The sequence below is a fragment of the Schistocerca cancellata genome, chromosome 1 (genome assembly GCF_023864275.1).
Source record: "Schistocerca cancellata isolate TAMUIC-IGC-003103 chromosome 1, iqSchCanc2.1, whole genome shotgun sequence".
Lineage (NCBI taxonomy): Eukaryota > Metazoa > Arthropoda > Insecta > Orthoptera > Acrididae > Schistocerca > Schistocerca cancellata.
Window position 1 is genome coordinate 364356122 of NC_064626.1, and position 27570 is coordinate 364383691.

At 39.7% G+C, this 27570-nt stretch overlaps 1 protein-coding gene across 1 annotated transcript in view; it reads right to left on the reverse strand.

Moving 5' to 3' along the window:
* LOC126174624 (twinfilin) overlaps window positions 1-23127 on the reverse strand; it is an 86895-nt gene extending 63768 nt beyond the window's left edge. Inside the window, exons 1-3 of the mRNA XM_049921049.1 lie at window positions 23007-23127; window positions 22436-22513; window positions 6618-6729 (exon numbers count right to left, since the gene is read on the reverse strand). Coding sequence (XP_049777006.1) covers window positions 6618-6729; window positions 22436-22513; window positions 23007-23031 — 215 coding nt within the window. The 5' untranslated portion in view covers window positions 23032-23127. The remainder of the gene's footprint in view (window positions 1-6617; window positions 6730-22435; window positions 22514-23006) is intronic.
* Window positions 23128-27570: the final 4443 nt, after the last annotated feature.

Consider the following 27570-nt stretch of genomic DNA (forward strand, 5'->3'; position numbering starts at 1 on the left):
TTTAGATTCAGAAAAAATACACTGTTTCAATTCACTAGTTACCTAAATACTTTTAAGTATGCAACAAAAATGTCCACAGGCAAAGAGAAACAGAATATTTTGTTAACATAAGGAGATTCTCTTAGCTTCCATCAATTGTTTATCTTTCTATGTTTTCTAAGCTAGAATTACTAGCCTTACAACACAATCCACAGATCTTGATTTACATTAATTAGAGGTCTGCACCTCAGTTAGAAAATACGGGACCCTTATAGGATCACTCTGTTGTCTACCTGCCAGCCTGTGAAGACACTTTTTTCTCAGGAATCAAGTTGAGATTTATGTCAGTTACTACGGTCTAAAGTCCCTTGTCTGTGGGGAAAAAAATTTAAGCTTCTGAGCCAAAGTAATAAAAAGATTTATGTCACATATTTAAACTCTTATGAAATCACTCATCAAAACCTGTAGGGTACTTTCTGTTCACTTAGAACAACAAATTGTACAAGAAGCAAAGATTCATAGTACAAGGGAAAAGAGCTGGAAATTGTTAATTTGTACTTATATCACACAAAAAAATATTTTTTTGCCATCTGTTGTCCATCTGTCAGTCTGTCCATCTGCAATTTATGTCACACACTAAGGTTTATGGCCCCTTGGAAGTGTAAAAAATTTAAGCTTCTAAGTCAATGCAATTAAAATATGCAGCCAGATATGTCAAATATTTTGATACTCACTAGCTCCCACATCAAAGACTATAGATGAACTACATATATACATACCAGACCTGGCGGCCTAGTGAAAAAAACATATTCCTGGTAACTGAGGTCTTGGGATCAAATCTGGGTCACACCACAGATTTTTTCACCCTTCATTTTAACTGAACCTTCACCTCTCAATGCTGTGAGGAGTTGCCATAAACAACACTTCATTTTAATTCCACATTAAACAGTAAGCTCCCTTTCCTATGCCAGATAACTGCGGTAGGTTAGGGATACACAAGTCACCAAACTGGCATTCAAACTATAGACTCTCACAATGCCACTGAGCCATACAATATTATTTCACCACCACCACCACCACCACCACCACCACCACCACTACCCATAGAAATAATTAAGTTTGTGCAGAACACTCTGAGTGAGAGTCACACTTGCACTTGTCTGTATATTAGCACAATTCACAATATAAATACAAGATTGGCAAATATTTTAAATCTGCAGCCGGCCACTCGCACATTGTTTCCCTTCAATTTGCACTGTGAAACAACTTGGAATGTGCTCTGTATCACTGCACTGCCCAGCATAAAATTCTCCTCCAACATGCCCATAGTTCTGGCATTATCCTAAACATTATAGGTGGGTTGTTAAAGAAGTTTTTATTCAAACATATGAATAATTTTACGTACTGGGCCCAGGGGATGAAAGACTGCTGCACTCACTGAGACGAGGACAGACACCTGTTGGGATGTTTGGAAGTCATTCTGAACCAGACAGGAGTTTGGATAATTCCTCTGCTAATAACCTTAAGGGGCTCCCACAAAGCCTGAGCATAGTACAGAATTTCGAAAAGTTTTCACTGAATGAAGTATCTAGTGGATTTCTTGTGAAGTTCCAACAACAAGGGGAGCCAGAGGTTAATGATTACATAAAAGAGATGGAGGTGGAAGAAACTGATCTGCCAATGTTTATTAAAGTAAAAATAGACAATACTGTGTCCAGAATATTTGATTCTGGAGCAAATTTCTTTGAACTGTCGCACTGCGTAATTTCCTTTGTTACAAAATTGCAAAGAGTCAGTAGGAGGAACATTTTATTTGCCAGTAATGGTGCAATTACACTGTACATTACAGATGCGTAGATCACAGTACAGACATGCTTTTCTGAAATCTTGCTGTTATATAAGCAGCAGTGGATTGTTAGATTTGGTGACATCCAATCTAATCCCCCGGTGATTTAAATATGAAATGAATATTCATTGAAGATCGAAGATTGCAGAATAAATAAAGCATAGATTCAGTATGCAAAAATGAGTAAATTGTATTCATATGCACACTCCTAAGAAGAAATTGTGTTATTTAAATTGTTCATTGAACGTGCATTGGTCTCTACCTGAGCAAATTAATAATATGAATATAATAGAGGGAAACATTCCACGTGGGAAAAATATATCTAAAAACAAAGATTTTGAGACTTACCAAACAAAAGCGCTGGCAGGTCGATAGACACACAAACAAACACAAACACACACACAAAATTCAAGCTTTCACAGCAAACAGTTGCTTCATCAGGAAAGAGGGAAGGAGAGGGAAAGACTAAAGGATATGGGTTTTAAGGGAGAGGGTTAAAACCCACATCCTTTAGTCTTTCCCTCTCCTTCCCTCTTTCCTGATGAAGCAACTGTTTGCTGCGAAAGCTTGAATTTTGTGTGTGTGTTTGTGTTTGTTTGTGTGTCTATCGACCTGCCAGCGCTTTTGTTTGGTAAGTCTCAAAATCTTTGTTTTTAGACAAATTAATAATATCATATACATGTTTTTGGTAGCCTACATGCTCATGCCAGACAGGTGCTTGATGACCAATATTCACTAATGTTTATAGTACTGTTCTTTTTTTTCCTCACACTGACATGCTCATTAGTAGTTTATGTTACAAATGACAGGGCACACTTTTTTAAAGAGTGTAGTCTCGTCCCCCTCTCCTCATCTTTTTTGTACGGATATGATCACTTTTTGCATGGGGAAAAAACACATATCTATGGACTATACATGTGATTTAGTATTTTTTCTTACGTGTCCCTTGAAGTGTAACACATTATTTTAGGGATAATTATGGGTTACACTCTCAATCCTTCTAAACAATGAAAGACGAGAGGACATTTAATGAATACTTTTGTTAGTAGTTAAGTTTCAGACAGCATTTCTTGGAGAAATGGTTTATTATTACATGTAGGTAAGACAAGGTGTGCGGTTGTAGCGTATCTGCGAGACTGAACAACAGGTTTAGTGGGTTCGCATGTTTTCAGCCACTTTTTCTTTGACTTTGTGGTTTGGAAGTGTGTTGCAACCATGTAAGAACAGTCCTCACAATAATAATAATAATAATAATAATAATAATAATAATAATAATAGTGATTTTGTAGAAGAAAAACAAAAAAAGGTTTTAAAACTTGTCATTCAGTCTTATGTTCTTATTCAGTTTGCTTCTCAATGTGTAATCTCATTGCGCACAGTATTTGTGTCCAAATAATTCTGATACAAATGTAATATACAATCTGAGAACAACTAACTCTATGCATAAAGGAGCTTAAATAGATTGATGTTGAAAGAAGAAATAGTGTTGGTCAATATATAAAACTGAGAAGTACTCCAGCTTTCTTTCCGCCTGTAGCACTGAAAACAGCTGCAAAGGAGTAGTAGTCTGCTAGCAAGAAAAGGAGCACAGTTATCAGGATTTTACTGGCTGACCCAGTTAGTAGTAAATTTTATGAAATAGATTATCACAGAGATCACATTACATAAAGAGATGGTATAAACTCAAATTTAATAAAGTACACTCCATTTTGGCTCAGTTCTGAAACAGGACAGAGGAAAACTCAAACTCTCCACCTAGGCATCGTCTTTAGCAACATAACTAAATAAAATTTTCTCTGTTTTCAAAGCCATCCCAATTGAGTTGTAATTCCCAAGCTTTCAACAGTTGTTATAGTCACCATATACAGGAGTTCAAACTTACTGACTCCAACAAATAGTAAGGTAACCTTTAAAGCACAAAGCAGTCTAGTCCACCTCACCAGAGACTGGCCAAATATGTACACTTGCAAAGATTCAGTCCTCCAAGGAGCCATGTGATATTGTACAAATAAGGAACCACCACCACCTCTGAGACAGCCATTTCTGTAACAACTGAGCATCATTCTTTGTTTTTGCTTGGTGTCCAAAGCCTGCTCCTATGTCCTAACACGTGTGCACTCTGAACTCTATGGAAACAGCTGTGTTGTAATGTAATTTTAGTTCTCCTTTATAATTAAATTTCAACAAGTCAAGATTCAATTACAGCACGATAATTTGAGCAGAGATATACACTTTGTACCAGCTCCTCAAGCTCTTTGATTTTAAAAGGCTCTTTGGTAGATTGAGTCTGCCATGGGCTATTTAACACACCTTTCTGCACCTGTATAAATTGACTCATCCTTGGAAGATTCTGGGCTTTGTTGCTTCATGCATAGAAGGGCACTTTGCCATTGCCAGCAGCAGTTTTTGATATTTGCATCATTAGTACTAGAAAGTTTAAAGGATACTACAAGATTAGTTGTTTTGTTTATTATTGATGTTCGTAATTCTTGTAAATTGTTGAAATTTCAAATTATTCTTCTTATACGGATTCACACTATACGTTTATACACTGATGAGCCAAAAGATTGACCAACTGCTTAATAGCTTGCTGGTCCATCTTTGGAATGCAATACAGCACCGATTTTGTGTACCATCAATTCTACAATTTGTTGGTAGGTTTGTTGGAGGTGTGGTTTCAGCTACTGCTTTTAGTTTTCTTTTCAGTATGTGTTCAATGTCGTTAAAAAGAGATGTCTACACACCACTCACATAATTTCCATAAACAATGGGCTGCTGATCTGTGTACGTGGCGATAGCACTGTTAGTGACTCACAAGGGTTCCACTGAATTCACATCATGCAGATTTGGTGGCCAAGACATCAACTTGATTTCACTGTCATCCTCTTCATCAAACCACTGTAGCATGATTCTGGCTTCGAGACATGTACAAGCATGATGGTATGCAGGTGGTCTGCGGCTGATATGATATCTTTGATTACTACCATAGGGGCCATGCAAGCACAGGAGAATGTCTTCCTTAGCAGTACATGTTGGGAGCCGCCTTTCGCCCCGATGATGGCTTTTGTGAAGACAACCACTGACCTGGTGTGGCAAGAAACATGATTCGTCCAAAGAGCCAATATGTTTTCAATGATTCACAGTCGAATCCCTATGGTCCCATGGCAACTGCAGTTACAATTGTCAATGTTATTGGGTCAACACGGGAACATGTAGGGAGTCATCTACTGTGGAATTCTATGTTCAGCAATGTACCATGAACAATGTGCTCCAGAACACTTGTGCATGCCCCAGCATTGTGCTCTTTCAGCTGAGATGCCACAGATCACCATCTATACTTTACAGAGCAGAAAAGCCTCTGAACCCCACACTCTGTCTAACCACTTAGTGGCTAGTGGCAGTTTCACTGTTTTTCTACCACTTTCTGTAGATGCTCATGACAGTAGCACATGAACATTCGACTAGCTTCATTGTTTTTGAGATACTCATTCAAAGGCTCTACATAATAATAATAATCAGCCCTTTGTAAAAGTCATTTAGCTCAATGGATTTCCCTATTTGCAGCCCATATCTTCACTAGGGTAAACCTCCATCCGTCTGCTCCACTTACATATTTTCCTTACTATGTCACATGACCGCAATGCCACCAGGTGGCATCCAACATCACATGAGCAATGGTCATAATGTTTTGGCATTCAGTGTATATTACCGTTATTTTATTAATAATCACTTAACATTTACAGCAATACTACTTCACAATCTAATGAGGCTGCATAATTTTGCTATTTCTTCTCCTTTACTACGCTACTTGTTCTCCTTTACTACTGAGGACTTTTTCTGAGTGCCATAATTTCTTTTTCATTTACAAACGTAGGCAATGTGTCAATTTTGACCACATGTTAGACATGTGAATACTCCATGTTAATACCAACCAGCTACCCTTTGATGTTGTGTCATTAATGGTTTCAGCTACTGCTTTTAGTTTTCTTTTCAGTATGTGTTCAATGTCGTTAAAAAGAGGGGACAGTGTTGTGTTTATCTTCCAAGCCAACAGATATCGATGGTTGAAGAAGGCAGGCACTTTCTGGGATTTTTGGAAGATGTCCGTAAGAGCACAGAATTTAGGATATTCCCTTTACTGGCATCCTCAGGATGATTTTCCTACATCCAAACACTGTGACACATTGGGCAAAACTACATTTCTGCTATGTTGCTGCAGGGCAATGTCAACTGTATCACAGATGTATGAATTTCTGGGTTGGACTAACAGATTGCGAGTTTTTTGCCAACAAAGGCGGAAACACAATGTAGTAATGATCCCACGTGCATAGACAGCAGTACAGACACGCTTTTACTAAATCACACTGTTAACAAGAGTAGTAGATTGTTACACCCACTCCATTAAGATAATAGAAATGAGAGCATTAAGTATGAGGAAATATGACATAATCACCATTTAACATACTTATTATTAAAAAACAAGCAATGTTATGCATGAGTAAATTAACATCCACTTACAAGTAAATGCAAGGTTCAGAGAGATGATCAGATTGCACTTACAACAAGCACCGAGGACAAACCAGGGACAGGTTGAACCATGATATATGTGTTTGTAACTTTCTTTTTTATTATTGTTATTCTTCAAGCTACTGTAGAATAGTGAATGATTATGAACACCTTAACAGCATAAATGATCATCTTGGTTACCACAATTTTAAGCTGTGATAGGGAGACTAACATAATGCTACCTTTCTATATCTAACCAAAGTACAAAATACTGCCCTGTCCTCACCTGTATAATATGTATGATGGCTGCTCATCTTCGACAAGAGGAAGAATACAGTTGTCAAAATCTTCTTGCCATGTTCCAACTGCCTCTTTAAATTTTGCCAAAGAGAGTTGCTCTGAAACATACAAATGTATATCACCAGAACAGAATTTACAACACTACATGTGAAGACAAATCGGTTCTTGCCTTTTCCTGCTGAAGATTTCCTAGTATATAGACACACTATATGTTTACAATGACATTACACTAAAGAGTAAACTCTATAGAAAATGCACAGAGAATTGGGAGATGCATAGAAAGGAGTGACAATACAGACAACATACAAAGATAAAATACATCTACAGGCAAAGTGCTGAAACATGAAATGGAAGAGGAATTTATTTAAGCATCATGCAGTACAATTTACAAATAGTGTCAAAATCATTTTATGATTGTCAAAGTATTGCACTGACATTTATTCCTTGAGTATCTAGTGTCATTTTGTTAATATTAAGCCCAATCTAGCAATCTGTGTGCCTAAAGTAGCAACAGAACTGTGTCATGTCAAGTTTTTAATTTAAATACTTGCAGCTATTTGAGTACTCATGACAAAATAAAATTGCACCACTGGGCATTTCTTATTACTATCATCATCATTTCTACATCTACATCTACACTCTGCAAATCACCGTGAGGTGCATGGCAAAGGTTTCTAAGAAGTTTTGAAGTGCTACCTCCGTTACTGATAAAAGAAATATTTTCAAGATTGTAAATTCTATTTTTCTGCATATTTTGACTATTAGGTTAGTTCACAAAAACTTGTGCAGCAGAATATTAACATATACAGCATTGGACACCCAGAAATACAGCTCCTAGTCTTAAGTTTTCTTCATAGATTTAGGGAAGGGGAGGAGATGCAACCAATATGGTAATATTACATCTATTCCTGAAACTGCAGGTGGAGCGCACACAAAACAACTCTGCCTCTGTGGAGTAGTGGCCAACAGTAATGGTGGGGGTTACTCTGTGAGGGGCCACCACATGGTAGGGGAGGTGTGTTTTAGCAGTTTAAGTCTATCCAGAAGCAGAACAACTGCGCTGCAGCTAGAGTGTCTGCAATCAATTGTATTAACACATTATGCCAATACGACCAATAATTTGACAAGCCAGTAGTCCCAACTAGAATCATGAATAAGGAAATAGGCACATGCATATGTGATATGGCATACTATGTGGTTAAGATCGTGATACTACAAAATAACCCCTCTCTGTGGGGCAGTTACACACAAATTCCCTGATAATTCATGATATTCCCAGTTCATGGTCACTTTGCTCTGCCTAGACCACCAGCTGAAATGCAATCTCACCAATGTGTCCACTCATCTCACGTCACTGTGTCTAGACAGCACAATGTAACATAATTCACTGATACTTCATGAACTTCACTGATAATTCACGTTATTACCGGTATGTGGTCACTTTGCTCTACCAAGTCCACCTGCCGAAATGCAATCCCATCAATGTTTCTGACCCCCCCCCCCCCCCCAAATTGTGTCCAGACAGCATACTGTAGGGGTTTGTGGGTGTTTGACACTCTACCTCAACAATGAATTTATTCCAAATAGTGCTATCTTTTACTCCTAAATTAATTACTAAATCATTACAAGATGAATGCTGCTAAAAGCTATAAACTGCAAAACTGATAGCATAAAATATTTTAAAGTCCTCACTCTACTTGCCAGCCAAGCACCATTAAGCCTTGAGTGCACAGAACCTTAAGCTGCCAAGTCATCATCTTTTAATCTACTGTTGAAAATTTATACACCAACAGAAGAAAGTAAAATATCAAGTCAGCAAAATGTAGCTGGCTGGTCCCCTACACAATAAACAGAGGAACCAGCCCCATAAGGTAACACTAAGATCTCCTACACAGCAATTAGTTTGAAAGTCAAATTCAGCAAAGACCTTATCTGGAACTGGATTATTTTATCAAAACAGGGGTCAGATCAGTTCTTAAAACAATTCAGCAGTTATAATCATGTATATGGAAGACAATATGGCACAAGCACTATACTGTAGGCTAGTCCCCGGGTCTCACCAAAGAGGGGATTACACTATGTGACTAAAAGTATCCTGACACCCCCAAAAACATACTTTTTTATATTAGGTGCATTATGCTGCCAGGTACTCCACATGAGCGACCTCAGTAGTCAAATGTGAAGGGACACGTACCACACAAAAGCGTACAGGCCAACCTTGTCTGTTGACTGACAGAAGGCCGACAGTTGAAGAGGGTAGTAATGTGTAATAGACAGACATCTACACAGACTGTCACACAAGAATTCCAAACGGCATCAGGATGCACTGCAAGTACTATGACAGTTAGGTGGGAGATGAGAAAACTTGGATTTCATGGTCAAGCGGCACACATCACACCGGTAAATGCCAAACAACACCTCGCTTGGTGTAAGGAGTGTAAACATTGGACGATTGAACAGTGGAAAAACGTTGTGTGGAGTGACGAATTATGGTACACAATGTGGCGATCCGATGGCAAGGTGTGGATATGGCAAATGCGCGGTGATCGTCAACTGCCAGCGTGTGTAGTGCTAACAGCAAAATTCAGAGGCGGTGGTGTTATGGTGTGGTCGTGTTTTTTGAGGAGGGGGCTTGCACCTCATTGTTTTGCATGGCACTATCAAAGCATAGGCCTAGAGTGATGTTTTAAGCACCTTCTTGGTTCCCACTGTTTAAGAGCAAATTGGGGATGGCGACCATCTTTCAACATGATCTAGCACCTGTTCATAACACACAGCCTGTGGCGGAGTGATTACACTACAGTAACATCTCCGTAATGGACTGGCCTGCACCAAGTCCTGACCCGAATACTACAGAACACCTTTGGGATGTTTTACAACGCCGACTTCATGCCAGGCCTCACCAAACGACATCGGTACCTCTCCTCAGTGCAGAACTCCGTGAAGAATGGGCTGCAATTCCCCAAAAAACCTTCCAGCACCTGATTTGAATGTATGCCTGCGAGAGTGGAAGCTGTCATCAAGGCTAAGGGTGGGCCAACACCATACTGAATTCCAGCATTACCAATGGAGGGAACCACAAACTTTTAAGTCTTTTCAGCCAGGTGTCTGTATACTTTTGATCACACAGTGTACATGTTTTACAACACTACCCAAACCAGATGCATGTTAAACGCATGCCCTGGTGGCTGTACCAAGCCGTGTCCAGGAGGCTGGTTTTACTGGTAGTCATCATCACAGATCATCCCCCATATCTCACAATCCTCCTCCCCCTTTCCAACACAACGCCACTCCACCATCTTGACAAATGATCCTGTGATTCAACAACAACGTGACGGTGCATAGATGGAGAGTATATTGGGCCACTAAGTATCCTCAACTACATTACCTACAGCCTTGTTTGCTCTTAATTCACATGTGCCACAGTACCCAACACAATCATTCCCGTCTTGCAAAGCAAGTGTTGTCTTTGAGAGTCTACAATTTCTTGACTTGTCTGTTGCGTAGATTGAATGGCAGTTATTTATTTCACTCAAGGATTTTCTCACAATGATATAGGAATTTGTCATGGTTATAGAATAAAAATCAATTACTCAAAATATAGATACACACACAATACTTAAGTTTGCTTTGTAAGGACAGGACAGCTGGCCGACCAAGGCCTCGATGAAGCTGAAGATTCTCGTGACTCAAACATATCTCACTTACCTGCTGTAGTGTCCTCAGAATCGCACATAATTACACATCATAATGATATGCTAAGTGAATTTTAATGACAGAGAATAACCAAAGAAGTTCCCTTAGACCATCTACAAAGCTGTCGAACTCGATTAAACTGTGGCAATACTAATGCTCTCAATGAGTCTATAATTATTCTAATAAGGACCACCAGATCTATTAATTTCAGATTTTGATTAGTCTTAGACATGCTGCAGACAGACCTGACCCGAGTACCTGGCTAGAAGCTTTTGATACAATGGTCTCTAGTTCCCAAGAAAATTGATGGTGAAGCTTTGTGCATATCTCTCACACCGTAACTTTAGTCATGCTTTGACCAACTGGAAGTAGCACACCAGCCAAGGTTCACTACTACCATGCTGGCACTATAGGCTGAAATTTTAGCCATCTACTTTTTTTTCATATTGCTATTCATCATTTAGATTATGTCATGCAAAATTATTCAAAAATGGTCACTTTGCCGTAATAATGTCACTAATAAATCAATCATGGCAGAAAAATTTCTTCAGATACCTGTTCAGTTTGTTATAGAACAGATTACAAAATCATCTTACTTGTTGTGCTAAAACAGAATTCTGTATGGCAGTTTTAGTAGCAGCACACATGTTGATACCATGTTCCTTGACTTCAGGAAGTCATCCTACACAGCCATTTAGTGAAAAAAATATTAGCCTGTTAAGTATAGGATCAGACTTCTGACTGGAATCTAGACTTCCTTGTAGATACAACTCAATACTTTGTAATGGTACAAAATCTATAGAAGTAAAGGTAATATCTGCATATACTCATCCATGAAGGAAATGGCTTACAGGTGCTTGTTCGAGAGAGAGAGAGAATATCCAATGAAGATTGGCGCAATCAATCTTTTATCGTTTAGTTGGTGCGAGTGTGTTACCAAGATGCTCAACAAACTCCATTGGCAGTCATTACAAGAGAGGTGTGATGAACGACAGAGAGGTTTACAGCTGAACAAACCATGATTGAAATTGTAGGTATAGAAGGTACAAATCCTACAGGAAAATTAAAGAGACCTTTGGAGATAAGAGAACCACTTGTATGAATATCAAGAGCTCAGATGGAAACCCAATTCTAAGCAAAGAAGGGAAAGCAGAAAGGTGGAAGGAGTATATAGAAGGTCTATACAGGGGTGATGTACTTGAGGACAATATTATGGAAATGGTAGAGGATGTAGATGAAGATGAAATGGGAGATACGACACTGCATGAAGAGTTTGACAGAGCACTGAAAGACCTGAATCGAAACAAGGCCCCCGGAGTAGACAACATTCCATTGGCACTACTGATGGCCTTGGGAGAGCCAGTCTTGACAAAACTCTACCATCTGGTGAGCAAGATGTATGAAACAGGCGAAATACCCTCAGACTTCAAGAAGAATATAATAATTCCAATCCCAAAGAAAGCAGGTGTTGACAGATGTGAAAATTACCAAACAATCAGTTTAATAAGCCACAGCTGCAAAATACTAACACGAATTCTTTACAGACGAATGGAAAAACTAGTAGAAGCCGACCTCGGGGAAGATCAGTTTGGATTCCGTAGAAATATTGGAACATGTAAGGCAATACTGACCTTACGACTTATCTTAGAAGAAAGATTAAGGAAAGGCAAGCCTACGTTTCTAGCATTTGTAGACCTAGAGAAAGCTTTTGACAATGTTGACTGGAATACCCTCTTTCAAATTCTAAAGGTGGCAGGGGTAAAATACAGGGAGCGAAAGGCTATTTACAATTTGTACAGAAACCAGATGGCAGTTATAAGAGTCGAGGGACATGGAAGGGAAGCAGTGGTTGGGAAGGGAGTAAGACAGGGTTGGAGCCTCTTACCAATGTTATTCAATCTGTATATTGAGCAAGCAGTAAAGGAAACAAAAGAAAAATTCAGAGTAGGTATTAAAATCCATGGAGAAGAAATAAAAACTTTGAGGTTCGCTGATGACATTGTAATTCCATCAGAGACAGCAAAGGACTTGGAAGAGCAGTTGAACGGAATGGACAGTGTCTTGAAAGGAGGGTATAAGATGAACATCAACAAAAGCAAAACGAGGACAATGGAATGTAGTCGAATTAAGTCGGGTGATGCTGAGGGAATTAGATTAGGAAATGAGACACTTAAAGTAGTAAAGGAGTTTTGCTATTTGGGGAGCAAAATAACTGATGATGGTCGAAGTAGAGAGGATATAAAATGTAGACTGGCAATGGCAAGGAAAGAGTTTCTGAAGAAGAGAAATTTGTTAACATCGAGTATAGATTTAAATGTCAGGAAGTCTTTTCTGAAAGTATTTGTATGGAGTGTAGCCATGTATGGAAGTGAAACATGGACGATAAATAGTTTGGACAAGAAGAGAATAGAAGCTTTCGAAATGTGGTGCTACAGAAGAATGCTGAAGATTATATGGGTAAAACACGTAACTAATGAGGAAGTATTGAATAGGATTGGGGAGAAGAGAAGTTTGTGGCACAACTTGACCAGAAGAAGGGATCGGTTGGTAGGACATGTTCTGAGACATCGAGGGATCACCGATTTAGTAGTGGAGGGCAGCGTGGAGGGTAAAAATCGTAGAGGGAGACCAATAGATGAATACACTAAGCAGATTCAGAAGGATGTAGATTGCAGTAGGTACTGGGAGATGAAGAAGCTTGCACAGGATAGAGTAGCATGGAGAGCTGCATCAAACCAGTCTCAGGACTGAAGATCACAACAACAACAAGGTACAAATTAAACTTACACATTGATTTTCTTGGAAACAAAGGATTGTCACACACAACAAAGTCGCTACCCAGGTACTCAGGACATTCCCTCTACAACACACCTGAGACTCATCAAAATCCATGATTAACAGATCTGATGGTCCCTTTGTAAGTCTCTTTAGCGAGCATAGATTGTGACCTCTTCCAGTCTCAATCGATAGTTTTGGCCCATATGTAGTGGCACTTAAGCTTCCCCCAGCCTGCCACCTTGTTGCACCACTACACATGATGATAGGCATACTATGTGCATGGCAGTCATGGATCCCTTTGCCACATTACGAATTACATCACACAACAAATTCAACCTGTTGCGCAACAAGCATTGTCCGCATGTACCATTAGACATCATTTGCAGCAGAGAGGAACGTCTGTGAGTAGCCCATTGCTGCATTTACCGCTGAGTCAACCACAGGCTTTTGCACCGGCAATGGTGCGATGAATGACAGATATGAACAACCGAATGGAATGACATTTTTTTTTATTGAAGACTAACAATTCTGCCAGTACCACGATGTTTGGATTAGAGTCTGGAGACATTATCGTGAGAGATAGTTCAACTGTTGCCTAATCCATGACCATAGTGTCCTGTTACCAGTATCATGGTTTGGGGTGGTACTGGATTCCACACCTGATGATTGTGGAACGACTGGCTCGGGATACACAATCCGCTGGTATACCAGATCAACTATGGCATATGTGGAGGCAGCATGGACTCTTATACCCAACAACACATCCAGAGCCTTTTTGATTCAATGCTCAAGTGTGTAGCAGCAGTTATAGCCAGCAATGGGAGTAACACTCAATACTGATTTCATCATCTTCCTCACTTCATATGGGGCTGTATTTTCAAGCACATGATCTTTGTATAAAATGTTATCTCCCAAATCATTTGGCTGTAATATCTCCAGTCCTACTTGGTGTTGCAAATATATTACAAAAATGTATTTATGTATGTACATAAGTTCCACATCTGCTCTTATCTATACCTGTGTGTGTGTGTGTGTGTGTGTGTGTGTGTGTGTGTGTGTGATGTAACTTCTACATCTCCTCTTAAGCCACTAGACCAATTTCAACTAAACTTGTACACATATCCTTTACTGTTGAGGAAGAATCACTGTGGGGTAAGAACCGGCCACTTATCAAAGGGGTGGAGGTGAAAAAGAAGTGTCGCCCACAATGTGAGAATAACTATACTTTTGGTTGCCCTGCACGACTGGAGAGTTGTGTTGTACCAGTTTACAAGGAGATCCTGGACAATGGGAGAGGAGGAGGAGGAGGAAATGGACAGAAACAGGGGAGGAGGAAATGGACAGATGTGAGACGAGGAGATGGACAGAGAACGGAAAGAGAAGGAGAGGGTCAGAGAGTTGAATTGACATGGAATGATCCTTCAATAAAGCGAAACACATTTGGTGACAAAAATACGCATTTCCTTGGAGCCGCAAGACAGATTTAAAATACCTTCACTGTTTTCAGAAATAACACCAGAAAAAGTAAGCCTCTAGAAAGAAGTGTATAAGGCAGGGAAGAGTTGTGTAAACAAACACTATAGGTGGCCAAAAATAAAATGTTGGTTCTACCACGTACATTATTATCAGTTATTACCCCCTGTGTTGTGCCTATCATTTTACAGGTATTGTGTGATATTTCTTTCGAGAAATATATGAGTGCATAGCTTGCAAACCACCTGCGACTGCCACAATTTTTTTCTTCTAATTGTCCACGCTTTCTAATATATAAACTGCTTATGAAGTGCCAAAATGTACTACAATAAATAAAAGTCTATAAAATGCCGTACTGTACAATGTGCTTGTGGTGAAACAGTCGCAATTCCTGAAATCCATCGCCCATAGCCTCTGGCATCACAGTCCTGGATCCATGGACAAATCACGAAAATCCATTGCATTACACCACACATAGACAAATTCAGCCTGCGAACAGATGGTGAGACTAGATCCTACTGGCAGGGCCTGCACATTAGTGGGAAATGACATTCTTCAGATCGGCAGGCCCTATCCATTAGTGATACCCACAGAAATGGCCTGCGGTATTGGCCCATCATGGGGCCCATCGTGGGTCAGCTGTTCATGTGTCACAGACACCACAACGATGAAATGAATCTGCGGTGATCAATCCATGCTACAGATAACTTGAGACAATATTCTGAGAATCAATAATAATGAGGATAGGTAGCAACTCACTGTAAAGATGATCGATGAGCCGCAGGCAGACATGTAGAAAAGACACTCACACTCTTAGAGCTAAATTTTCTGCCATAGGCTTTGTCAGAAAATGAGAGCCACACACACTCACAGAGTCACTCAGACACATCTCATGGATGTATGACCGCTGCGTCAACAATCTCTGAGAATCAGATCCAAACAAACCAAGCCTCACTGCCTCTCGTCGGCAGCTGCTAGGCTAGTGGCAAGAACTGGTGGCAGCAATGACTGCAAACTGCGGGGAGTTGTAGGAAGGGAGAAGCAGTACGAGTGAGGGAGTAGGGAAGCAGCGCACATACTCAGCTGCCCCCAGCTAGCGATGATGCACGACATCTCAGTAAACAAACCATTTCATCTACTTTTTTTTTCAAATTTCCCTGACACATTTGAAATTCCCTGATTTCCAGAACTTTTGGTAAGCCTGTTAAGTTAGTTATTTCTTTCCTTCAGTTTTGTTCTGTTCTCTGTTAGACACACTGTGCTCTAGATAATCTCTGTAGGCAATTGCTTTGTGATGTGTGTAAAAAGAAATGTTTAACAATATATATCATATTCATTTCAATTGTGTACCCAATCATTTATGAAAAGTGAAATCAGCCACTAGGATGGAAATTCCATTTCCCAAAAGACAAAGTCTTCCCCTAAAAACTGAAATTAATAAAAGAATATCAAGCAGTGTCTTCTAGACTGGTCAGAGAAACAGAATCAGTGATAGTTAAAAAAAAAAATTAATAAATAACAGAATGTGAAGTGACTATTTTCTGCTTTACTTATCAAAATTTGCAAACAGTGAACAATACACTATCTGGTAGTCAATTGTTTCAGAGAACTGAATGCAATGTGCAGTTAAAATCTCTAGTTTCACGTAACTGTGTGCTAGCTGGGACAAATAATTAATATTTCATTTAGGAACTGTAATGCGCCTGTCTCTAGTAAAAAAGAGGGAAAATAACTACTTTCATAACCCTTTGAATTGGATCAAAATTAAGTAAAGTGGCCTGATCTGACAGAGGCAAGAATTTATAACAGATAGAGCTTGTTTTGTAGCGAGCGCATTGTACCATCTGAGTCTTGCATATGATTAACAATTATTACAAGTTACACCTACACTCAAAGGGACAAAGAGAGGTGCTGTGTCTTCTTGGGGTGAGGTTCTTCAACCATAATCCTGAAAACAGAGTGCAAAATTTATCCCACTAGTATTTCGTCGTGTTATTCAGACAAGCAGAAACACCCATCCATTGTACTGCTTTGCCAAATTACTACCCTCTACATACATCAGAAATGCAGAACCAGCTTCAATGACCCAGTAGCAGTCGAGAAATGAGAGGGACTGCTTGTGTTGAGGATTCACAGCTCCTGAGGCAACATCAGTTTCTCCAAGACTCGGCCCCTGAAGCAAGTACAGCTCAAACCTCAAAGTGCATTACAAGAAACCGAAACCACCCAGTAGGAGAAATAAGCAGAGGAGTTGTACAATAAGGCCTGCAAAAACCTCAGAATGTATCACATCCTCGGGCATTAAGTACAGGGAGCAGACAATGATCTTCTGACCCACATGAACTGCAACAGCTACTGCCTGTAGGTCAGTAACCAAGGACAGACCAGATGAGTGGGTGTGTTACTGATAAACACAGCAACCCATCCCTTGGCTCATTCCCCAGCCATGTCACCTCTCCAGTGAAGGGTATAGCCCTGTAGGACAGGGGGTGTCAGTGGCCTTAAAATGTGGTCCCTGTAAAAACATGCAAAGGAGTTGTGATTGTGCCACAAGCTTCAGTACCTCTGCATTGGACTGAACCCATTAATGTTCCACTGTAAAATGGGAGCCACTTATTATAGAGGTTTCACTTTCACCCGGTCGTTCTGCCAGGGAGGGGAACACCTAATGGATGGAGGCTCAGGCTTGGGGCATGACGATTGCCCCAGTCCAACACCAATGTGCATTAGCTCTATAGAAGAATCATGAGAGACATCACAGAGGATGAAGTCATCATATGACTGTTTACTTTCAGACTCCATCGGTGGTCAACACTTGACTGATTTTTTCCCGTGGCTACGCTTTGGAGCTACAACCACAGCATGATAGTGGCACCAATGGATGGACTAGATTGAAAATTTTCTGGAACAGAGAGCTCCAGAATGTCAACTACCACGACCTTGTCTGAAGTTCTGGGAGGAAGTGTTGGCTTTGAAGTAATGGCAGCAGTACAAGTACTCTGACAAATGCAGGTACTAATGCTGATGGTAACAACCTCAGTTTGTGTAACAGCATCGGTTTCTTGAACTGGCTGTTAAACAACTGAAGCAAAGGAGGTAGTGAGTGAGGGCAGCTGCGTGGCCTTATAAATCTTTTTGGCCTCATCACAGGAGGTCTGGTTTGTAGGTTTGATATCTTCTGTTCTTCATGAAAACACAGCAATCCCTACTCCAGACAGGGTGAACAGCAGAGCAATTCGCACCTGAGGAGATGAATATCCGACTCCTTCATGAGCAGCCTTACCACATTTGCGAGAAATGGCTTCTACCTTACATCCAAGAGTGGTGTGCTCAAAGCACTGTCATTTAAAACATCACACCGGGTTGGGGACATAGGGCCACACTGTTAAGAAAAGAAAATCCACCTATATATGTTCCGAGAGATTTTTACTATTAAGAATGAGGATGAATGAGTCAGATTTAATTATATCGCCAGCACCCTTTTCACAATATTCTGCACTTCTACAAAGACTTCTTGGGTCCACTCAATTTTCAGGTCTTCTTTGGGGATATCCACCAGGTCCCTGCATGTCATAACACTTTTACTGTAATTTAATGTAGTCTCAATGGCAAATTCCCTTAAGTTTTTGGACTTCTACAGTTTTTTCACTTGTCGGGAATTTGTGGTTTCCACCAACACTGTCCCATTTTGCAACTGCATAACAGATCTTAATGTACCTGCAATTCTCTCTAAACCCTTTTGAATGTAAAATGGCAAGACTTTGTCAAAGCTTCTCTTTGTTACTAGTAGCATGTATTCAGTTACTATACAAACTAGAGTTCTGAAAGAGTTCGAAGTTGGGAATACCGGTTACACGAGTTCTCTTTGTTAGACTGGATGTTGCTACCTTCCTGAGGATCATCTTTTCCGCTGGGAGGAAGAAGGGAAATTTTTCAAAGGCTCCACCTTGAGGCCACTAGCAGCTAGGGAAATAACAGTTCACCTGCACAGAGCCCTACATGCCTGTATTAGCGTTGAATAACTTAGGTGCGGCAGGTTCGCCTGAAGTTGTCTGCTAATGATTGTTCCACAACAGTCATCCATCTCATCAGCATACAGCACACCTTGAAACTGAGGGGTTTTTTAATATAGGTTTTTGCCATCATCTTAATCCAGCCGGTCAAGCCAAGATCCCCATTCCGTGTGACACACAATGTTCTGCTGCATCACCGCATGACTGCGCTGCATGGTGGTCGCTGAAGCACACCCAGAGCTTAAGAGTGACAGATGGCTGGTGGCGTTACCAATCACCAGTTCAGGAACCCTCGGATCACCAACCCAGTATCCAGCCAATGAACGCTGAATCCCTGAGGGGTAAATTTCAGTAGGAACAAGTTTGTAGCATGACATATCCCTGCTTTATTTGTTTGAAACTAAGTTTTACTTCTGACAAGGGAACCTCCCCATCGCAGCCCCCTCAGATTTAGTTATAAGTTGGCACAGTGGATAGGCCTTGAAAAACTGAACACAGATCAATCGAGAAAACAGGAAGAAGTTGTGTGGAACTATGAAAAAAATAAGCAAAATATACAAACTGAGTAGTCCATGTACAAGAAGGCAACATCAAGGACAACCTGAGTTCAGGAGCATTGTGGTCTCGTGGTTAGCGTGAGCAGCTGCAGATCAAAAGGTCCTTGGTTCAAATCTTCCCTCGAGTGAAAATTTTAATTTTTTATTTTCAGACAATTATGTGACGCACATGCCGTCACCAGTGTCGTATAGAATATATCAGACGTGTTTTCCTGTGGAGAAATCAGTTGACTTCTGACCTTGCTATCAAATGTTATCGGTTCCCATTGGAGAGGCACATACTTTCGTCTACTAATCGCACAGTTTTGCGGTGTGGTCGCAAAACACAGACACTAAACTTATTACAGTGAACAGAGATGTCAATGAACAAACGGACAGATCATAACTTTACGGGGGCAAAAAAAAAAAAAAAAAAAAAAAGGAAGAAGTAAATTTTTCACTCGAGGGAAGACTTTAACCTAGGACCTCTCGTTCCGCAGCTGCTCACGCTAACCACGGGACCACGGCGCTCCTGAGCCTACGCTGTCCATGAAGTTGCTTATCATGCGCATGGACTACTCACTTTGTATATTTTTTCATAGTTCCACACAACTTCTTCCTGTTTTCTCGATTGATCTGTGTTCAGTTTTTCAAGGTCTATCCACTGTGCCAACTTATAACTAAATCTGAGGGGGGTGCGATGGGGAGGTTCCCTTGTGAGCTATACCAAGCCTGTCAAAAGTGCTATCCAAAGAATTAAATGGAACCACCGCTTTGTGGCACAAGCGACTTTATATACACAAGTTTCTGGATACTCCAACAAACAGAATACACAATGCAATCGTATTCACTCAAAAGAATATTGGTGCGGCACAATATGTAATCATTTACATATTTTCTGTTAAAAATGCAAAGGGAGAGAATTGATAGAGTTTGAATGGAGTATTCAATACAATCAACTACAACAAATGTGTTACTTATATGTTCTCTTTTTTTGTCTAAATGTGTAGAGATATTTTTGATTTACTGTATTTTACTTTTATTATCTGATCTTAATTTAAATTTTTTAATATTTGTCCATTGGGGTCACATAACCATCACAGAGATCTCTGTTCTGAGAAATAAGTCACACCTACACGTCAGGTGTCAAACATAAAATCAAAACAATAGCTTCTGCAAACAATGATTCCCAAAATATTCTAATTGTATGCTGGAATTTGAGGTCAATAGAAGCATTCCATTTCACCCGTCTGCTTTGACCCATGGCATAAGGGTGTTATATGTCATTAAGGTGCAGAGTTTATGAGTTGGTTGTGTTAGTTGTTGATGTCTTGTTGGGTTTAATGTCGCTGTGTGAGTGTGTGTGTGTGTGTGTGTGTGTGTGGGGGGGGGGGGGGGGGGGGGCGGGGTGAGAAGTGGTGGTGTTTTGGTTTTGTTTTTCGTAGTTGTAGGTGTTGGTTTTTTCGTATCAATAGTTATGGTTGATCTATATATGTCAAGGGAAATTACCGATTCTAATTTGCGCAGTTTTATGTGTAGGTATTGGTGTTTTGGTATCGTCAGCTGTGGTCAAGGAAAATGTCTGATTCCAATTTTCATAGTTGTTGCTGTAGGCATTGGTGTTTTGGTATCATCAGGTGCAGCTGACCTATATAGATCAAGGAAAGTGTCCAATTCCAGTAGATTTTGTAATTTTTTTTGGTGAATCATTTTGTGGGTTATGGATCGTGGTGTGTTTAACTGCTACATTTAGCTTGTCCCCTCCCTAAAACGCCCCAGTTTCCCACGGCTCTCCCGTTGGTTTGATTGTATTTTAGGAGGGAGACGTTATTGTCTTATTTATACATATTTTCGTGTTTGTTGCCATGTGTATGTAATGACATCATTGGCGCCATATTGAAGACGCTTAGAACAGCCATTTCCGCCATATTTATGACGTTATGGGTAAAAGCAGACGGGTGGAATCGGACACTTCCGTAATCCCGGAATTTGAACTATTTCTTACTGTTTCTAATATTGTCAATATCATTAGCTATTTTTAATCCCTAGGTGGCATACTGTGACACAGCACCTGTGTTCAATGCGGTACATATTAGATGTAGCATTTATGACTCTACCAATATGTCTGTGTACGTAGTATGGAAGGAAAAACATGGTTTTGTACCTCACTACTGATGAGGTAATCTAGAAATTGAGCACAATCCCAGAACGGACAACGGTGGATAAGAAAATTGGCTCCATCCCTTTTAAAGGAATGGTCCAGGATTGTTGCCTTCATCAACTTTAGGAAACTAGCATATACCGAAACTGGTATTGTCATAAGGGGGTTTTGTAGTGTCTCTTGTAGTTTATGTGTACGATATATGTACATAAAATGTGAAAAAAATATGGTTCGTAGACTTGTGAATTATCTAACATAGGTTTTCTGAACTAACTTCCTAGCAAAGTGCCTTAAATATCGTGTAAAAGTGGATAGTGCAAGCACCCCTACAGATCAATCTTTTGCCACAACCTTTATTTCAAAACAACATTCATTGGCTTCAATAACTCTCAACCAGGCTTACCTTCCAACTAAGCCTAGGCTTCACTCTATGCTATAAATCAACCACAACCACCCACTCAACCAGTATGCCCATCCAGTGTTGTAATGATTGTGCAGCTTGTTTCTGTTGTGTATATAATTTTAACTCTTTATTCAACCTGCCAACAACAGCTTGCCACACAAGCCAGAAGTGACCCAATTGCTGAAGCTCTTTATGGCTACTTCAGTCACATTTTCTACAGCGCTGCTTTCAGAAAACACAAAATTCGAGGTAGCTCCACACATATTCCTTAAGAGTCAATATACTTGTAATATCTGGGTCAAAGACTGATTGTAATGGTCTGGCTGTTATGTAACTCTTGATATTTATTGTCAAAATAGGATCGATAGACAACTGAATTTCCACCATAGTGAATGTAGAAAAAGAAAACGGCAGTAAGAAAAAAGACACTTCACGTGAATACATTCCTAAAGTGTCATGTATCTGAAGTCAACTTAGCATCCACTTGAGGCCATGCACTGCAAATACACAAATTATCAATGAGGATGGTGGAACAAGAATCTGAAGACGACTCCAGTATCTTAACGTTCTTCTGTTGACTTGGTGACAAGCCAATATTTTTAATGTTTATGGGCGATTTAGACCAATTACTTTATTTTTCTCTCCCTTGGATGGGCATTTAAAAATTATGACTAAGCTTTTAATGAACATTTATTTACTTCCAACATTACAATTGCACTACAGAGAACAATATACTTAACTCACCATTCTCTATAGAGACCTTAAATACACGAATATTTCCTCCTTTGCATTTTCCAAAAAACTTTTTGAGGGCGTCATTTGCTGCAACAGAAAATACATATTTGGAAACTCTGAACAAATTAATTACTCATTCTATGTGTGGTTTAAACTACGCGAAAACTATCAATACGCGCTTTCGTAACGAGTTCTATTCAGGTCACACACGTGAATATTTCCTCTAAAGCTTTTAATAATTTTTTCATACTTTGGCTACATGTGCTCGAAATTCATCATCCAATAAACCCATGTTACCGGACCACTGGAGTACAGTTCGATCGTGTACTGTAACTACGAGATGAAAGTCAATTACACAAGAAAATTGTTACAATTCTTTTTTGGTAACAAAGTCATCCATTACAATCTGATTACGACTTACGTTTAACCACCGGTACACTGAACTCAGTACTTTGTATCAACTATTCATGACGAATTTGTGAGTATTAAATATCTTCAGATTTGTAGTTTAGAAGATATGAATATTTCTGAATGAATGTTTACTTCTGTAAATGCTAAAAAATCAAAAATGGTATTTTACCGCGTATCCCCGTCTGATGAGACATTTAATACTGTGGTAAATATAAATATAGAAACAAAATACGTCCCAACCCCTCCTTTTCGGAAAACCTACCAAAGACTTCAATGCAGCAACTACTTCTATGCCACTCAACGTCGCGGTAAGCAGGGTTTCCACAGGCAAGAATTTCTTACACGTGTTTCCCCCCGACGCCACTCGCGTAAGTCAACTTACATGTAGAAGAACCCTACATGCACACTGTCATATCAACTTACGCGTAAGTTACGAAACTTGAAAGGCGTTTTCTTTTCTCGATGTCACTTTCCCCACCTTCGCCTACGAGAATCAACAACTGCAGATCGGTGGATCTGTTCGCATTCTGCTCTAGTTCGACAGCAGAGATCTGAAACCGTTTGTTAATATGCGTGAAAAGATAGCGTCATGTCAAAATAATAGCAGTCTTCAACTAAGTAAATAAACACATTTAACGTTGCAAAATGTTCTTAGACAGTGCGATAGGAATATCATTCTAGCATCCAACAACTTCTTATAAACACGTATTTCGAACAGAGTACTACACCATCGTTTGGGGTGATGAAATGGTTTAAAAATTGTTGAAACTAAGAATGTGAACCAGCTGAGATCAATTTCATTGGAGAACAGTCAATACCACTGTCCAGGTGTTTTTTAATTCAATATAATGATACTAATTTTTTGCTGTAGCTTTTGAGTATTAACATTACTGTGAAATGGAAATTTATTTGTGGGTTTAGGGATTTAAAAGTAATCTTGGCCCTCTTTAAAGTCTTATATAAACATACGCGTTCACATTAGCGGCGGCATTGAATAATGTCTGTTCTGAGAGGTACTTCAACGTTTGTTTACAAAATTAAGTCGGTAAAACAAATGTATATTTACAGCACCTGTGATCTATCAAAAGCTTGACTAACTCTGAAAATAAAAACAAAACTGAATTGTTGAGGCAAAAACCTTACTTTCCATTGTACCACAGTCTAACATAACAGTCGCGACACTTCGCCTCGATTTTGTTGCCTACAGCGCCAGCAGCGCCCCAAGCGGTTGGTAGGTTGAATTGTGAGTTCGGCGCGATCGTGAAAGCGAATAGTGATTGATTATTTTGATTTATACAATGGTTTTTACCATCGTGAGCGTTTGTAGAGCAATAAATTGCAGCAACAACAGGAAGAAGACACCACAGCTATCTCTTTTTAGGTTTCCTAACGATCCTGAGAGGTACATACCATCATGTTACTAAACTGTATCGTCAGGATTCACTTGCAAACTATATATGTATAAATGATGAATGTATCGTTTTAGGAGCAGAAAATGGCTTGTTAATAGCAGACTAGAAGACCTTATGAAGAAAGACCCAGTTTACCTGTATAATAATATTAGGTTTTGTCCGCTACATCTCGAAGAAAACCAGTTCATGAACGCAGACAATAACAAACTCGTGTGGAATGCAGTACCCACACTGTTTGACATCCTAAATAAGCCACCTCAACTGACGATGATGAGGAAACTGCCACAAAGATTCGACAGTCAATCTAAAGCTGTAAAACAGTCGTATGACACAGAAGCAGCCAGTTCAGCTCTCCATGTATCAGTGCCAGATTCGTGCGAATCGTCACCACAGACGTGCTTTGACGATAAAGTGGTTAGATTAAGTGCAGCTTTTCATGTCTTACAAAAGCGTGTGAAGTGTCAGAATGTGCAGATCGAGCGAAACTATTACGGGACAAGGAAAGTGCCTACAGACAGATTGTTTGAAAATTATTCAAATATTTGGTTTTTCGTGAAATGTAATGTAATCAGCTCATTATAATGTTTTCAGCGTATTTCTGCCACTATTTGGCAGTTGCTTTACTCACTTTGAATAATATAAAGATTAAGGTCGTACTTGTGGCAACAGGCAACAATGACACACACAGTAGGCCTACAGAACGATAAACGAGCTGTCGATCGCTTTTGCTTGTAGAGGTACATGTCTGTGCTTCTTACATGTGAATCTGTGTGTTTATATTCTTTTGATATCAACGTGGTAAGCTGCAATTCTGTCCAATGTCACAAGTGTTTCTTCACGAATGTGTTGTAGCTTGCACTCTATTCATGGTTTTTGTCCATACTTGCGCTTATTTTAGAATCATTAATAGAAACATATATGCCTTCCGATACTAAACAAACTCTTGGAGGCAAGAAAATAACTCGAATAATTCGGAAATTATGTAGGAAATGGATGTAAACAAACATTATGCTTACAACGCGTCTGACGTTCACCTTACCTGCCGCTTGGAGCGCTAGTGTCGCTCCATCTGTCAAACGCAACAACTTTTACAGCAGTGAGTGTCGCGACTGTTATGTTAGACTGTGATTGTACCTTCAGTGTATTGTAGATAACATAAAAATTAAAGACAGCACTTTTCAGAACGCAACACGTATATTGCAGTGACTCCAGTTACTAGATATTTCAGTGTTGCTTGTAATTTAATATGAACTGGCACTGCATAATGCATAATTATATTCGACTTTGTACAACAGCCTGAAATATGGCTTTAAAAGATTTCAAAATGTCTTTTATTCATTCCAAAATTATTTTCGAACTAAATATCGTCCTCATCTGAAACCTTCCTTATTAGTGTATTTTATGTTCTCAAACGATTCCTACAAAATGCCCATATCCGTATCCATCATATGTGTTTACGTTTTTCTTCTGTAAACGTCACTATAACCTCCTCGACTAAATTCTGTGCAGCTTCCCTATGAGTAATTTCACTTGTCGCCATCTTGAAAGTCGCCTAAGTAGTGTTTCCAACTCAGGTGTGTGAAAACGCTAATGATAAAGTAAGGGGAATGATGGGAGGAGATGCACTGGTAAGAAATTCATGCCTATGGAAACCCAGATGTAAATAACTAAGTGTATCTCAGGAATGAGCTTTAAATGTTTATTAAATAATCCAAGGATCATCTTATAATTGTGTAGGATTTTTTGTCGTAGTACAATGAACTTAACTCAAATATACATCCATATAGAATATATGAGAACAACTTATTTTTTAGAATTTTTTTTTCATCTCATGTAAACCAGATTTTCAAAATTCACTACATTTTTTCATTGTCTAACAAAGTGCACTAACGTGTTTGGCGGGAGTGTTTTTATTCCGTATCCTGTTCATATAGGTTTTTATTCTGCACAAAGCACCCTGTCTTGCATTTTACACAAAACAGTTAATGTAATGATTGCATACCTTCCATATCCATGAATGTATGTTCTCCGCCTAGACTTCTGTATCCATTTATCCTACTCTACCTGTCTCCACTGGCAATCACGTTGCTACACCAGTAACATCAGTTTCTGGAAGATCACAGAATTTTAGCGCTCTTGAGCTTGGCTAGCACTTGGGTGGGTGAATATCTGGGTCTGCCAAAAGCTGTTAGCAAGCAGATGCACTCAACCCTTGTGAGGCAAATTGATAAGCTACTTGAGCGAGAAGTAGTGGCTTCAGTGACGAAAATTGACAACAGCATGGAGAGCAGTGTGCTGACAACAGGCTCCTTCATATCCGCATCAGTGTTGCTTATCAGCAGAGGATGATGCAGCAGTCGATCGGTATCACTGATTATGCTGAGGTCTATTCAGGCAGTTTCAGTTAACCTGCCTCATGTACCGGCTGATGGAGAACTCATCTCCAAAGAAAATTGTAATACCTTTGCATGTCCTTCGTCTCCTGCAGTTTCAGCTCTCTGCACCCCAATGTACCCCTATCCTTGAGAATGGAGCCTGCTGTCTCGCTTCTATCAGCATGTCCCACTTTCATTACATCTCCACACACATCACGTTCTCTTTCAAGATAATTGCAACCAGCTTCACAGCGAATTATGATGTTATTCCTGAAATCTATCTGTCCTATCAACAATAACCTACCCTACATCTTCCAATTCAAATAAAGGCTCCAGCAAACCTGTTCCCCACATTGCTGCAATTCTACTCGCCTCCAATCACTTACATTTCTTTTCTCCCTTTCCAATACTAAACCCTTTCCATTCACATAATACTTAGTCTACAATCCCATATGCAACCAAAACCATCGCCTAGAAAATTTTATGAGGAGCCCACAGCACCATCATTCTTACAAGTCTAAGGCCCACATGCATCGTCATCTCATGAAGATTAAGACTATTACTTGTATTCCACTAAATGCACGTAACGATTTTATTCAAAGGCAGGAGCCTTCCTTCCCCTAGTGAGACTGTAGATAATAGGAAAGGGATTGCCAGCAAATATGCCAAAATCCTCTTCTACTGTCCATTTCATCCTAATATGCCGATGACACTGCGTTACGTCTCGCCCTCCAGAAATGGTAACGATCCCTTCAACTCCCCCTCAAGCAGTTAATCTCCCAGTACAGCCAATGATACCTCAAGATCTACATCTACATCCATACTCCACAAACCAATATGAAGTGTTTGGCATAAGGTATGTCTAGTTATACAAGTTATTAGGCCTTTTTCCCTGTTCCATTCATGTATGGAGTACAGGAAGAACGATTGCTTGAGTATCCCTGTG